Source organism: Carassius gibelio, chromosome B3 (assembly GCF_023724105.1).
Source record: "Carassius gibelio isolate Cgi1373 ecotype wild population from Czech Republic chromosome B3, carGib1.2-hapl.c, whole genome shotgun sequence".
NCBI classification, from domain to species: Eukaryota; Metazoa; Chordata; class Actinopteri; order Cypriniformes; family Cyprinidae; genus Carassius; species Carassius gibelio.
The window spans coordinates 16,858,525-16,875,173 of NC_068398.1; the positions used below are offsets into that span (position 1 = coordinate 16,858,525).

General features: G+C 37.2%; 1 protein-coding gene across 2 annotated transcripts in view; it reads left to right on the top strand.

Moving 5' to 3' along the window:
- rab11fip4a (RAB11 family interacting protein 4 (class II) a) overlaps nt 1-16,649 on the top strand; it is a 40,173-nt gene that overhangs the window by 4,737 nt on the left and 18,787 nt on the right. The window contains exons 2-3 of one of the 2 annotated variants that reach the window (XM_052553313.1): nt 844-931; nt 3,463-3,548. In XM_052553313.1, the coding sequence (XP_052409273.1) occupies nt 844-931; nt 3,463-3,548 (174 nt within the window). Of the gene's footprint in view, nt 1-843; nt 932-3,462; nt 3,549-15,998; nt 16,305-16,649 lie in introns of those variants that run through there. The other variant, XM_052553315.1, reaches the window with a different exon arrangement.

Consider the following 16,649-nt stretch of genomic DNA (forward strand, 5'->3'; position numbering starts at 1 on the left):
TTCCTGGTGTGTGCATGCACCATCACAGAGATGCATCACCTGCTTCCATCTCCATCCTATTGCTATTGCTATAAACGCCTCTATTTCTGTGGCAGTGTGGTGAATCACTCTAGCAGGTTGAGCGGAGGGCTGCAAGACTGAGCGTTTGTCAAGAACACTTCTTCTCTTCTTGGAGGAGAATATATTTAGAAGGGAGTGACGTCAAGGAGCCGTGTGTGAAGTGGGAATCAGTTTCGATGGCTTCTGTGTTACCATGGAATGTTTTCTCATAAACTCTCATAAACATGTCTGGCAGCCCTCCCACAGGAAAGAAAAATGACTAATGAGATCTCCTTAATTACTTAATAATTGTTTCTTAGAGCTGTGAGTAAGATCCAATGGAGATGAAAAAGACTTAGAAATCTCATTACATTCTTCCAAGACCATTTATTATCTGAGCTATGCGATTCCATTTCATTTGATTGATTTAACAATGGTCTAGTTTTTGTTTAGGGAAAGTTTGAAACTCTCAAGTCATGAAATAGTAGCCTGTGAGCAACGCAGTATTTACTGTTAACAGATACAGCTACGCTTGACCGAGTCAAATCGTCTTGAGTAAGCGAGTCTTGTCGGGATCAGTCTTTTTCACCTGGACAGCTGTCCATCACAAAGACTTGCTGACAGTGCCGACACGTCCTGACAGCAGCTGTACCAGTGCTTCATCAGTGGGAGGTGAAGCTGACCACTGATAATACGCACATCCTCTCATTTATTTATAGAAGGGTACCATACTGAACATGTGATCGTCCTCATCATGAAGGTGACTTTGTGGTTACTGTTCTCACAACTGTCCTTATTTTTCAGGTGGAGAAGTTGGCCAAGTACCTGGATCCCAACGCTCATGGCAGAATTAACTTCAAAGATTTCTGTCATGGAGTGTTTGCAATCAAAGGTAAGAGGACAGTTCTCCTCCAACAGTATTTCATGCCCATAAATACCACTGATGAATCTGTTTGCATTAGATGAAAGGGTTTCTTAGAACATAAGGGTAAAAATCTCTGAAATATGACTGCAAACATAAAGTAAAAAACATAGCTACATGAAAAACATATTGTCGTATTATGTTAATATTTTTTAATAAAAAATGTACTTTATTAAAAATTAAATGTATTGTGTATTCCTTACCTCGGGTATCACAAACTGGGATTCGTGACAGAACTGCAGTTGGTGCATGAGATGATAATAAGCTAATAATTAATAAAATCATGAAAATCTAAAATTAAAATCATTTAAAAATACAAACAAACAAAATATTTTGTCATTTGATCACTAACCAACATTAGAGAGTCATGAATGTGCAAATGAAAACCTGAAATCTTTGGTAGTACTTCAAATAAATATCTTATTATGGCTGTGAATAAAAAAATAAAATAAAAATAATAGAAATAGTTTAAGAAAATTTATTTTGCATATGTATTGTTAGTTTAGTAAAAAACAAAAATACAAATTTGCTTATCAGGTGAATGTCTTATTTTAGCATGACAGAAATACTGATTATGAAATGTATTTTTATATATACTAAACTTTCCTTTAATGGTCTAAATGTTCATCTCTTCTGTTCTGTCACACACAGCTGTTAGGTTCAGCACAAAGTGTGCCAAACTGAAGGGCTCTCCAGAGATTAAAGCTTAGTTACTAGACAGCATGTTCTTTTAGACAGACAAGATGTCCCTGAATTAAAAAGAGCATGTTGTACATCATTCCAGACATTTGTGCAATTTTATCTCCAGACTATCACTTTATTTTACTAAACGATTAATCAGAAGAACCCAAAGCCTTCTGCATTGACTTGTGTGTCTGGTGAAAATCTAGAAATGCATTGGATAATGAATAGCCTTGGTGAGCAGAATCTGATTAGAGATCTCTTCTTCACCGCTGATCTCCCTGATTGAAAATAACCACATTTGAACAACAAATTACGAGCATCTCTGGGTGTGCCTTTAATGAACCGTTTATCAGACTGAAACATTTTCCCGTTTAACGACAGCATAGTAATTCACTTGTTAGTGTGGGTTGTGCTTCCCGGTTAAAAGACGGGGGCATGTTATTCCTGATTATAGTGTCAAGCATCACTGTGAGGTTTTCTTAGGTAGACAAAGTTACTACGTAATCATGGTTCGGCAATCTAATTTCACTTTATTTATAGCTGTTTTGTGACACTTATTGCCTTGTCTAGCTCGTCCCTATTTCACTGTCATTAAAAGCGCAGTAAACAGGGTTACATTTGTCAGCCAGGGACACTCACGTTGCTTGGCAAGCTAATGCAGCAGAGATGTGCCAGCGGGCACGGGGACCCGGGTAGGACGTCTGTGTGCCAGCGCTCTTTGGAAGTGGCTGAAGAGGGAGACAAAGGCAGGCCAACTGGGCTCCAGGCCCAGAGACCTTGTCCCCACAGTGTCCTGTGTTTAATGAGCCCCAGTGGTCTTCCCACTCACTCTTTCCCTAATGAATCCCCCAATCCCGGATCCCCGGCATGCACAGCAATTCTACAAAGCCAAAGCCTATGTTTGTCATTTTAAGGGTCCCAGAGGAGACCGTATTGTTGTGTGTGGTGCAGGATTGTTAGTATAGCTTGGTCATTGGTCTATATTTGCTCTTCTATAACAGGCATATTGTGCACGGCTTTATATATTTATGTATTGCCCACAGTACGTTCCCATTCGGGACATTCCCGGAGCCAAGGCGAGCTGTGGCCCACTTGAGATATCACACAGAGCACTGAGTCTTCACTACATTTTGTGTTATGTGACTATAAATGGATCCGAGGCCAGGGCTGCCCTCCGCTGCGCCTCTCAGTTTGTTATTTATTCATGACATTTTACTTAGCTTGTTGTATTTCTACAGATGGGTTTGTGTGTTTGAGACAATTTAGTCATATGTTTAAGAGAACAGTTCTTCTTTTCAACATTTTATCTAGAGCTAAACTTTAGTTTTATCAAAATTTGGTAAACCTTGACAGGTTTTTTTTTCTAAAGCTCATAAGTGGAGCAGAGAATCTGTAAATTTTACAGAGGGTTTAGATTAATAATTCATGCCTGGTTTGAGGAAACACAAAATGTCGTCAAACAGAGGAATGAAATCTAAAGTGACAGAAGCTGATTTATACATGCAGTACAATAGCCATATAGTGTCTAAGTGAGAAAGACACATTTCTTGAATTAGTCAGTGTATATCTGAGAATCATTTTTTCTCTAATGAAAAATAGATGGATGCATTAAAATCCTTCTAAACTAATGTAGGAGTGGTGATGCAAACTTAATCTATAGCCATCTTGTTTTAGGTCTATTAACAATTTTTTATAATAGACAGATCATTTTTAAAGTATACAGGCAACTCAAATCCATAATATTATGTATGTGATAATACCTGGGCATCATCTCTTTCTTGTTTATGAGACATTTTTTTTTTTTTTTTGTGATTCAGGCTGTGAGGAGATCCTGAAATCAGCTCTTGGGACCCCCAACATCAGTGCACAACCATACCAGACGGACAATGGCTACTACTATCAGGTGGGCAGATTTCTAAATGTGTCTGGCTAGTTGATGCTGTTGTCTTTACTTAACTACATGAAGTGTCTAATTATATTGTTGACCCCTCCCCAAAAAACCCAAGACATTAAGTCCGCTCAGTTGAACAGGCTTGTTTACCATTGTTTACATGCACCTAATTGCATCCCATTTAATTAATGGCCATTGACCATAATAATGAGGATCTCTGAGCTACTAGAACTAACGTCTCTATTGCAGTTACAGGCTCACATGATGTTGCTGTACTATGTGGTCAAGTTAACTAAGCGTATGCATGTTTTAAGTATTGCTGTTTAAATGAGATGATTTAGGCCTTTAAAGCAATCAGCAGCAAAGAGAACTAACTCATTCTGCTATATGCACATGCTTTCTGAGAGAATGTTTTTGAGTGCTTTTAGAGAGGCATGCATATATGAAGACGTGCTTATAGAGTCAGGGATTATTGAACATTGAGTTATTTTTGCCGCTGTATAGGCATTGAATGGTTACACACATTTGTCTATCTTTGCAAGTATCCTTGTAAACACAACAATTAAGGTCTTAAGTGAAAGCACACAGCAGAGACACGTGTAACAGTATGTTGGACCCGGGCAGCTCTTAAAGTGAGTTAATCTGTCATTTATGTGACTCAAACAACAAAAGAGAGATCATCTCTTTGATAAGAAGAAATATATAATTAGTTTACTCAGTGAAAATTATTCTTATTCATTTGAGGAGTTCATTTACAAAAACAAATAACTTCGTTCTTAATCATTTTAATTTTTTTTATTGTGCATTGCATTGAATTTCAATCAAACTTCAAACTTCAACCTAAAATCAAATCTTATTTTAAATAGGTAAAAAAATATCTACATGATACAGCTAACTAACATAATGAAACACAATAAAACATGATAACATGATAAAAAACATGATTAAAAAAAATTCAAATAAATTCTTCATGTGTCCTACGGTCGTTTTTTTTTTTTTTTTTTTTTTTTTTCTGTTGCTTGTAATTATTTTTTTACTCTTATTTAATCACTGATTATTTACTTGTCTTTTTTTTTCTTATTTCAGTTTTTTATTTTATTTAGGCTAGTCTTTTGTGATATTGACACTGAAGACAAGAATTGTGAAATTTCTATGGTATAATTTTTTTTTATATCATCAAGATGTTATTTAATGCAAAAAAAACTTTATCATATATCGTTACTATGAAATAAGATTTTGGTCATATCGCCCACCACTTCTAGAACTCTAGAAGTTGTCGAGAGATGACTAAATGGTTGAAAAGTTTGGTGTATGTGTTAGCACAGAGAAATGTTTTCCAGCGAAAATAGCATCAATAATATAGAAGAAAATGTTTTTGTGTTTTACAAATAACTATCATGTAATTTAGCACTGACGTGGTTATGGTGGGCTTGGACCGGGCTAATATATTTGTTTGTACACGTTTTGTTTCACTTTACTAGGGGACATGCACTCCTGCTTGTTCTTTTCGTGTTCATTTGCACCATATGGAGGCAGTTAAAACCCAACAGCAAGCCAGAAACTATAAGCACTTCTGTTGGCAGTGTGTCTAGACGCATTAGGTCACTTAATGGAAGAGGCATGTATTGTTCTCTGATATAACAAGAAACGACCTTCTTTTCGTCCATACAGATTCAGTGCCTGGCTTATGTGAACTTGATAGATGAGAGTAATAAGTGGAGGCAAAATGCATCCCCAACATGTCAGCTTTCACTCACATATACACAGCAATCCTTACTGCCACTGTTTCACAGGCTAGTGCTTGAGTTACAGTTGAAGCCTTGTAAAACATAACCTGACACCAGACCTTTTAATGGCTGCTGTCAACATGCTGTATATATAAGACTCAATGGAGCTGTCAGTCAAACAGCCAGAGTAGAGGGCAATCCTGACATCCATAGACTGTACCTACTGTACACGAAGACATTTAGATGTATTATTATGTGATTAATCACACACTGTTTTTATTAGAGCTTTTAAAGGCCTTTTGATATTAAAATATGATGCATGTATATTGGCTATGATTTCATAAAAAGGTCTTATGGGTTTTGAATGACATGAGAATCAATCTTTACAAGCTGTAAGGTGTTTTTTGCTGGACTTTGATATAAAACGTTTCTTGCTCTTTTTAATGAACAACATTTTTTATTTGGTAGCAATGCCTAGTTTTGAAAATGTTTTCATTACTAAATTTATTGATTTCCTCATTACAGTTAACATCATTTGTTAAGCACAAGGGCTTAATAGGTTATTGCAACAGTGTTCCATCATCACTAGGTGGCAGTGTTTGGAAAGAAAAAAGATTAATTTAGCTCAAAACAGACTTAGAAAAGGCTTTTATTAGCATTACAGCAACACTTCAGAGATAATTTTATGTATGTGGATTAGAATTCTGCTCAGAAATGGCATTATGCAGATGTATTAACATATGGCATACTGATCTAATGTCACTTGTGTTATGCACCATCGGTTGTAATCTAAAATAGCTCATTAATCATTAGAGCAATGACTGGACAATTTTAAACATTTTATCAATCAGATGGTACATTTCAGAGTAAAGCTGTTTCGTGTGAATATTAAACACTGCAGCAGCAGCAGCAGTAGTGAACAAGCCTCCTCTAGGTACAGTGTGATAAAGAAGACACATTCATTAACATTAGGAATATAATAATGAGCTTCATAACCATATTGCCATTTATTTGAAGACACGCTGCTCTCATATAAAAACCTAGAAGAGAAAAGAGAAATTTGAACAAATCTATAAGTTTATAGCTAAATGTGCTGCTAAAACAAGCCATGTTTGATCAGTTCACAGCCTGAGCAGGATGTTGTAGTAAATTATTACATTTAGTGTCGTTTAAACCTTTCTGGAAAATCCAGCACTTTCCAGTATTTACAGGAAATGTTGTGTGTTTCCACTCAAACCGCAAAAGGGTGGTGCAGGTATTAGGAATATTTCCAGGGTACCTCCTGCTGTACAGTTTTATTATTTTTTTTTTTTCGGTTGTTTATTTAGCTTTAAAGTGTGGGACTGCTGTCATGCGAGGATGTGCAAATGACATCTGCATTGCTCTCTCTGTGCTCTGCTGCAAGCTCTTCTATTAGCACTTCAAATGAACACTGGACTGAAGCGCTGCATTGATCTTCTGCAGAGCACCTTTCTTTCTCTCCCTCCCTCCCTCTCTCTTTCCAAAAACAAAAACTATTGACATGTTAATTTTCTCTTACTGTTAACAAGACACTATAAGAGAGAATATATGCGAATGACACTAATATTGCCATCACAGAAATATTCATAGAAATATAGGCTATTGTAACTAAACTAAGATGCAATTAAGCTGCCATTTGCTGATATTGTGTCTGTAATATCGGTCTCTTCACTGGTCAGGTAGCACAGTCATTGCAAGGCTTTCTGATCACAGCAGTGTAGTGTGATTGCTGTCACAAAGAGTCACTGTGATACTAACACATCAATGTCTAAACAGTTGTGTAGATCATTGTGCACACACGTGTTTTAGAGATTATGGTTACAGACAGCTGATCAGATTGACCAAGCATATTACCTCTCATGTACAGGACCTGCTTGAGAGCAGTTAATGGCTTACTTGGTCTGTTAATGCTACTTATGTGAATACAGTATCCTCTGTTTTCTCTGTTTGTGGTGAAAATAAGTCACAGTCGTAATTTGTAAGTTTATGTTATTAATTATCACACAATAGCTATTGAAATTATAACACTTTACAATAAGTTTCCATTTTTAAACTATATTTAATGCATATAATGCATTAACTAACAATGACCAATACATTGTTACAGTATCAATTATAACAAAGGTGCTATGTTTTAGTAAGAAGGGGGGAAAAAACACAATCTGAAACAAAAGTGCTTCTATAGTTGGGTTTGTATAGTATGTGCGTGTATGTGTATGTGTATGTAGTGTTGGGTACAGATCACTGGTGATTGAGTTTGAACACAGAGATGTTTCTTCTGAGTGACTGCTGCTGAATGATCGTTGAGTCAGAGCACTAATGAGCCTGTCACATTGATTACACTGATGGATAACCACAGAGAGAGCATGTGTTGAGGTGGTCGTCCCTTGTGAGCTCATTTTACTAAAGATATTAATCATCTCTTTTGTTGTTGACCTCTAAGGAATAGAGAGTAGGCTACATTTTCTTTTCTTTTCTTATTGTCTTGTAGTCTCAGCTTTCTGCCTGTAACATCAGTGTCTGTACACAATGTCTTGTCGTTTTATGAATTTTTGGTTCGACTAAGCTGAATCTGTAGAGAAGAGACTTTACTGCTGGTGATTGGGAAAGTCGAGACTGAATGTCCTTGCTGTCATTGAGAATGAGAGATTGAAGGGTTGAGTGGTGGAGAGAGCAGAGAGCAGCATCTGTCTCTGTGGAGCATTCTTCAGTTTTGCTCTATTGTATGTATCTCAGGTCGCACCAACTCTAGTGTACATCAGGAGATTTCGAATAATGGATTATATACAGTAGGTACTGGAAGACTCATTGATGGGACTTTTGTGATTGTGATTTATAGCCATTCAAAAGTTTGAGGTCGGTAAGTATACATTTGAAAAAATACATAAAAAAAAAAAAACAGTAAAGGCCCATTCACACCAAGAACGATAACTATAAAGATAACGATATTAGCGTCCACACCAGCGAACGATATTGTGTGTATTCTAAGCGGACGCGCGTCTGCTGCTTTAAATTCCCGAGCTCGTGACAGCAGGATTGATTCTGATTGGTTGGCAATGTTTTTATCGTTCATCAGAAAAAAATCGTTCTGAAAGTGTCACTTTCACACCATACCCAGTGTGAGCTTGAGGTTGCCTGACATTGCTACCATTAGATAAAATGTCAGTGTGTTATTTAGAACCGAGAGCACAGCATATCGTTTCTCTGTGCCTTTATTGTTATAGTTGTGGTGTGGACTCCGCTATTCTTTAATATTGAGAACGATTTTTAGAACTATATCCTTTAGCGTTATCTTTATAGTTATCGTACTTGGTGTGAACGGGCCTTAATATTATTACAATTTAAAATCACTGTTTTCTATTTCAGTATTTGTAGTATATTTGTTGTAGCCTAATTCATCAGTGTTCAAATCCGTTGTGCTGCTTAATATTTTTGTGGAAGCTGTGGTACTGTATATATTTTTAAGGAATATTTGATGAATAGAAAGTTTAAAAGAACAGCATTTTATTTGGAATAAATGTATAATACATTTATTTTCTGTCACTATATATAAATATAAATATATATCTCATAAAGTATCTGTATCTGCTCAGAGTAGAATGCATACAGATGATACTATGAAGCAGATTGGTGCTTAAGCAGGATGAGATTGAAGCTGTTGGTATTTCAAGCACAGACGCATGTTGAAATGAGATGCACAGAGACAGTGTGTGATGAAGATGTTTCGGTGTAAAAAGCCCGTGGCTTTCATGCATCACAGCGCTCACTTCATCAGGAGCACTGCAACTCTGCTCGATGTGACATTGAATTTCACAGGCCAGTGCCTGTTACCTGTGAGCCTAAAGGAGAGAAGAAGGATGAGGAGATTTATTGTGTAAGAACGGTAGCCATAACTGATTGTTAATGGATTTAAAAAAACTATGTTTGTCATCGTGATCTTGCATTCACCCATGTATTAATTGGCAGGACTTAAAGGGATAGTTCATCCAAAAATGAAAATGACCCTCATGTTGTTCCAAAGCTGTATTACTTACTTTCTTCTGTGGAGCACAAAAGAAGATATTTTGAAATATGTCTCTGTGTTTTTTATCCATACAGTGAAAGTCACATTCATTTTCCACAGAGGAAAGTTATGGAACAACGCAATGAAACTAGTTTGAGATGAAAAAGAGATGTAGTCTGTCAGTACTGCCTGTGGAGACAGATTTTGCAGCCATGTGTGTGCCAAATGAAAGGAAATCAAAAAGTTATTGACCTTGTCATTTGATCCAGGGTCAGATTATAAAGGCAACCCATTTTTGAGGGATGCTGTGCGGTACTACTACCCACTGAGTCACTCACTGCCATCAAGCTTTCAACATGCCACAGGGCCGTGTTTATCATGTTGTCTCCTCTCCTCTCTCTGTCTGGGCTGGTGTGAGCAGCCCTGTTCTGAGTGTATGTACTGTCACAACTGTGCAAATAAAAAATGACATCACACCTTAAGTATGAGCTTTCTCACCAAGAAGCCGACTGTCACAGCCAGTGTGGGCTTGAGGTTGCCTGACATTGCTACCATTAGATAAAATGTCAGTGTGTTGCTTAGAACCCAGAGCACAGCAGGAATTGGTCTGTTTTCATAGTAATATAGCCTACTTGAGTATTACTTTTGTGCACTTTGTCACTTTGCAGCAGATTTAAAATGTAGTCATTGTTTTGAGCACTTCTGTTTTGTATTCACAGTGGTGCACTATTGCCAGATAAAGACATGGCCAGCTGCACAATTTAATATATAACAAACGAGCACCAAGGGCATTGAGCTACATTGTTTGTGTATGTCTTTAGCTGTATCAAGAGACGTGTTTACTTTGATTTATCCAGTGGCTCAAAAACTAGGTTTTCTTCAGGGCCAGGATTTTAAAGACCTAATACACTACCACATTTGTTCTAAACCGTAAACAAAAATGTCCTTACAATGTTATTTTTGTAATTTTCAGAAACTATTATAATATTTATTAATATTTGGAATTAGTGTTTATTTTTATATTTTCAGTTTTCTTTTTAAATTTTTTTTTTATTTGTAATATTTTTATGTAAATTTAATTTGGTTTTATTTTAGTTTCACTTATTTTAATTGTTTGGAAAGACAGAATTACAATTTTTTTACGTAAAAATTTTCATGTGACATTTCAATTTTAGTCCAGTGTAATTTCAATAACCAAAATAATTTTTAATAGTTTTATTTTTTAGTTAAAATTAAAACACAGTGGTTCTTAAAGTTAAACACTGAATTGTATTATAGGGGTCATCAGATGCTTATTTTCAACAAGTTGATGATTCTTTTAGAGTCTTCATGAAAAGTCTATAACATACTTTGGTTAAATTTGTCAATGGTAGTGTAAAACAACCTTTTTTTACCTCGTCAAAAACAGCTCTGTTCTCAGCAAGCTGTTTCAGTGCATGTCCCTTTAAATGATAATGAGCTCTGCTGACCCCTCCCCTGTCTACCTTGGGGTGCCAAGCTGTTCTCATGAGACTGTAAACTTTAGCCGCAGAACTTGCTAACTTTAGCACATTATTAGGGAAGGTGATTTGCAAAGATTCATTAAAAAACCTTATACTCACTTGAAGGTGAAGCTGGATCATGAATGATTTGCGTGAACAGAGACACATTTAGGTTGTACTCAGACTAGGCGTTTTATACCGAGCCAGAGTTCAGAACTTCTGATATGTTCAGAGCGATTGCGTGAAATTTTCCTAGTGGCAAAGCGATAGATCTGCAATATAAGAGAGGGCTGTGTGTCACTGCATCCCAAAGGCTCAAAATAATAATAATCCACAAAGTTAACAAAACGATGCACTTCACTGTGCTGAGCAAGAGCACTTCTCTTCTAACTTCTCACGCTAACGAAAACTTCGCATTTCACACTTATGAAGTTATTTTATATAACGAGCTCGTTGCATTCAAGGGATTTGTTGTTGGAAAGAATAAAATGTATTATTTCATTGGTCGATAACCATAAACATTCACCGCACTAGATAATCAGCTTGATACGATTCTGGAATTTCGGTCAAATAGCCTACTTGCTTATTTCAACTCTTTGTTTATACAATATGCTTCAAATGCCTACATATAATGCAAATAGGCACCACTTTAACCACAAGACGAGGTGATGTAGTTGTGGTTTAAAAAAAATTGCGAGACAACCGTGCCTAGTGTGAGTACACCTTTATGTAGATCGGGGGGCACGTTTAGGATTGCTTCCCAACAAAAAGTTGCCAAGTTGTTTATCTGGTTTAGCAGGGTGCAGATGTCCCCAATACCATCTTGACTAGGCTGGGTGCAAGTTGAGACCAGCAAACCAGCTTAGTCCAATTAAAAACAAAAATTCCAAACCAGATTGTGGTCTGCATTGCAAATTAACTCATATCTAGTGTAGTCTGGGTTGTTTTCTTCTTATTCGTTGTGTAGTTTCAATGCAAGATTACATGGTTAGTTACATTTAACATTGTTTTGCTGTTTGTGAGCCTATCAGAACAGACCTGTGACCCATTTATACACTGCTATCCACCAGTTCAGACCTCTGCTTTTAGATTATAGAGGAATCCAGTCATTTGTATGCACACTGTGCCCAAACTGCCAAGCCTGGGCTCACTGTGTTCCCTCCTGCTCTTCTGCCTGCTTCTTACTCTTGCTGTCTCTCACTTCATCTATTCATTTTCTAATCCACTCTGTTACACTATAGCCGCAATAACATTTTAAGCTTCGATTGAGCATCTTAAGCTTTAGGGCTGTTGACATTTTATTTTTTATTTTTTTTGTTCAACTCATTGTTAATTTGATGTTATCCAGTATGTGTGTGTTGTCTGATTCCTTTTGGCTTAGCATTACTATTGCTATAAAACTGAACAAATCCTTAGTGATAAGCATACAAATTCTGTGATGTAAGCAACCACTTATAGCAATTCAACCCTAGCCTCCAGAACATCCTAGAACCTCAAAAACTCAATTCAAACCAATCTAGCAACCAGATAGAACAGTTGGCAAATACATCATGTGCTGGAAACCCCCCAGAACAATCGGAGACATTTAAAAATCACTCGGTACACCATAGCAGTCACACAGTCCGACTCTGGCCAATACATACAACATACTAGCATCCAGACAACAAATGTCTACAATCACTCCGTACACCCAAGAAACCACACAGCAGATGTATAAAAACCCTCAGAACATCTTAATAGGGGTGTGCAATATTTATCGTCTACAGTAACATCGTAATTGTTGTTTTAATGATGTGTACGCTGACATTATTATGTCACTGACTTTGCAAAAAACAAGCAAAACGTCTCTTGAGAGTCCGAAAGCCTATTAGAATGCAGTTAGAATGCCCTACAGTTCAAGATTGCAAAATGTTGTATTGATTTTATACAACATTTCAAAAAACAAGAAGTTAATATTGAATGAGTTACAAAAAAATTTTCTGTTTCGCCAATAAAAATAGTTTAAACTAAGTTAGAGCAGACCACGTGTGTCTCACAGCAATACTGCAGTGTTTCGTTCCTGAATGAAACACTTTTAGAAAGAATAATTTGAATCAAGTCATAATGATGCAATTAGAAGTTAATGGCCAAACAGATATTTATGAAAGTTTACATTGTTGCTGCAGATGAAATATAACACAGATTAAATTAAATAAATATACTTTTTATCAGGTTAAATGCTGATTATTATTAACTCACAACGCTTTATCTAAACCTCTCGATTTAACTGTCAGTCGCACACATCCACCATGTGTTTGTAGTTTTGAACTGAATCCTTTGCCAAAGCACAATGGATTGTGGGCAATATTAGCCATTAGATCGACACTTCATAAAGCTACCTGAAATAGTAGACCATACAGAAGCTTTTGGCATACTCTTTTCGACATACTATGCTTTGGCACACACTTATTTTAATCTCACATACTATTTAGGATGGATAGTATGAAAATTGGGGAGTCACTTGCTTCATTTCTAAATAAATCACCCATTTTGAACAAATCGATTGAATTAAATGATTAAATGAATCACTCATTAAGACACCTACTGGCGGTTATAGTGTCATGTTTATTTGTCCATAACAGGCCTGTACCAGCACAAAAACACACTCTGCAATATATTGTTTAATTATCATTGACGTATGCGGCTGAAAAATGCGACCTTTGGAGGATGCAGCTATGGTGGTTTTATTTGGGAACCACCCTGGATACCCAAAGTCAAGCACCACTCACATTTTCTTCTAAAACTCTGACTGCTTGTAATAATGGTCTTACATTATTTTTAATGTTCAAACAGCAACTGTGAAAAAAAAAATTATGCATTTGTTTATTTTCCTTTGAGACATGACAACAGGAAGCAGGTGGAGAGCAACTACACCTGACTGAAATAACAGCTCCCTTTCATTACACAGTATTTTTAAAACCTGCAATCTGAGTAAAACATGTCTGAAACCGACTGGCTTTGGCTGTATAAACAGCATCAGGAGCCGAGTAGCAGTTGGTGAGAGAGCTGTGTGAACATCTATTCATCTGCAGCCAGCTCCCTCCTGATCTAACAGCATCCTCTCTCGCATTTCCACCCTCCCTCTCTCCGTCGCTCTCTTTCTTCCATCTTCTCAACTAAAGCTCAGACTGTATCTGTTTGCCTGCATCACAGAGATAATGTGTCATGTATTTTAAGATGGTTTGAAGAGGTGTCCATAGCTCTGACCGAGAGAGAAGAGCATGTGTCTGGACAGAAACTAACCCCCGCTGCTGCTGCCGCTGCTGCTGCTGCTGCTGCACTGAGCTCATGGGAATTATGGGAAAGTGGGGCATCACTGATACACAGTGGAAAGGAGGAAACAGAGGAGGATTGCTCTTTCTTGAGTTCTCTCTCTCTCACACACACACCTGCATAAACATGACTCTCAAACCGCACGTATATGCAGAGCACAGCATATGTTAGGCTTCACACTTGCAGTGTGAATGGACATGTGTAAATGTTCACCAGTGATTTGATTTTTATTTCATCCGTCTTTGCCTCGAGCAAGAGCTCATTGCTGCTGTGAATTTATGAGGAGTGTTAATTAAGGAAGCTCTTAAGATATTCAATAAATCAGTCATAAGACCACTCTAGTTATTAAAGTGAACTCTAGTTAATTTTTTTAATGAAATTATTTGCAGACTTCTTGTTAATGTTAAATAATGCTACAGTATGCTTAAAGGGACGGTTCACCCATAAATGTAATCATGCACTCACTCTCATGTCGTTTTAAACCTGCATGACTGCATGAATGATCACCAAACTGTTTGGTTGCCAGCATTCTTCAAAATGTTTTATGTACCATGGAAGAAAGAAAGTCATGCAGGTTTGGAATGACATGAAGGGGAATAAATGATGACAGAATTAGCAATTTCTTTGTTGAAATAACCCTCACACTATTTTTTTTTTTACTGTTAAACCCACTTAAAAATGATCAGGATTAAGCAGGGTTACATCACTTTCATTTTTAAGTTTTAGGTTCAGGTTCATTTTTAACTACTGGTGTTAACTATTTCAGGTGGCTTACATCTAGTCAGCTTAGATGTATTATAGAATAACTGCTGAAAATAAAAAAAATATTTTATGTATTTTCACATTTTGAATTCTGTATGAAGGGCTTTGGAGAAGAAAATCCAACATAGGCTCATTGGAAAAACATGGTTCTACTTAATTTTTTAGCAAAACTCCAAAAACTTACCTATACATACAATTTACAGCATTTATAGCAAAAAAAGAACATTAGTGACAAATGCCAACAATAAATTATTGATTAATGGTTCCTTACAGAATACTGTGCTGACACCTCAAAACCCATTTAACATGATTTGTAAACGAATATATTTTGGTGTTGACTTGACATATCCAGCTCCATATTATGTATAGCTTTTCTGATATAATAAACTTGCTCAGTAGCTCTCCTGGTATAGCACTGCACTAAGGAGTCCCATGTTGTGATAAAAGAGCTTAGAAAGTGAGCTGAAATGGCATAGTTGTTACAGCAAATATGTTTTAACATTATCTGTTTAGGGTAGGGTTCAGTGTAGGTGGCGCAGAATTTTCAAAAGCTTTAACCCTTTACAGCCACTTGCCATATATTTAATTTCTGAACTGCCAGCATAATAAAATGTTGCCAGATTCGCAAATATCTGTTTCAGAGAACATTTGTTATTTGCTATTTCTGTTCGCAGCAAATAAATACATTATTATAGTATTTTGTTGAGCTAATAAACATTTTGGCATCTGTGTGAGGGATTATCAAAGACATATGCTTGGCTTATGGTTTAAATAGGGCATAATAAATACTAGAATGTTGTTTTCATTTTGATCATAAAAACACTGCCTGTTTTATTTATTTCAGGCCATGATTAACCCCCTATTGATTATATGATTTCTCTGTATCTTATTTACCTATTTGCATTATTTGTCATGGTATTTAAACGAGGAGAAGGTTAATTATACGTAATTGTGTGTATTATCCAGCACAGCTGAGGTTAGGCTTAAGATAGCAGTGTGTGTTGCGAGGGAGCACACTCACGGCTGTGGGGCGGCTCAGCTGAATAGTTTCCTAGCAACAACCTAGAGAACGAGGCAGAGAGAGGGAGGGAATGTGACAGGCCGGAGTAAGGGAGGTGATTTGCTGGAGGAGGAGTGGCCAAAAGCCCAACAACTGTTGCCAGATCGCAGGCGTCTCTGTCCGTGTGTGTTCGTGTGTGGCCGGCCGCATGATCGGTTGCTGCAGGTTGGAGCGAGTGTGTGTGAATGTGTGAGGAGGAGCGGTGGATGTAGGCGGAAATACCTGAAGCCACTGAAATCTGACAGGACTGGACTCTGATATTTCACCTGTTGGACTGTGGTGAGGGTGGGGATCCTGGAGCCAGACGGGGACAGCAAGTCTTGGGCGTCCTTAGCCGATGAGGGCTTAACCGGCACGGGTGAAGAGGATGGAGGAGACGGATCATCATTATTGAGTGGCGGGGTAAGAGGATGAGATGAGAAAACTCGCATGTGTGAACGTTATCTGCAGCCAAAGCAAAGTCCATTGTTCCTGCTCTTCCTCTCATGTTCTTCTCTCATCCTCTTTCCTCTGTAATAATCATTCAGCGCAAATGCTCATCTTCTCCCAACATTGATGCTGAGAATCTCTTGTAGACCTCTTTGACTCCCAATGGCACTTTAGAGAGATATTTTTTTAATATTGTAAGATATTAAGGCTCTGATTGTGGAGGAATTCACACCCAGCCTGTGTGTTTCCCAAATGCTACACCTGCCCTTGAATGCCAAGTTGAATGAATGAATGAGAGCCAGGCTGGATTGTGTGGTG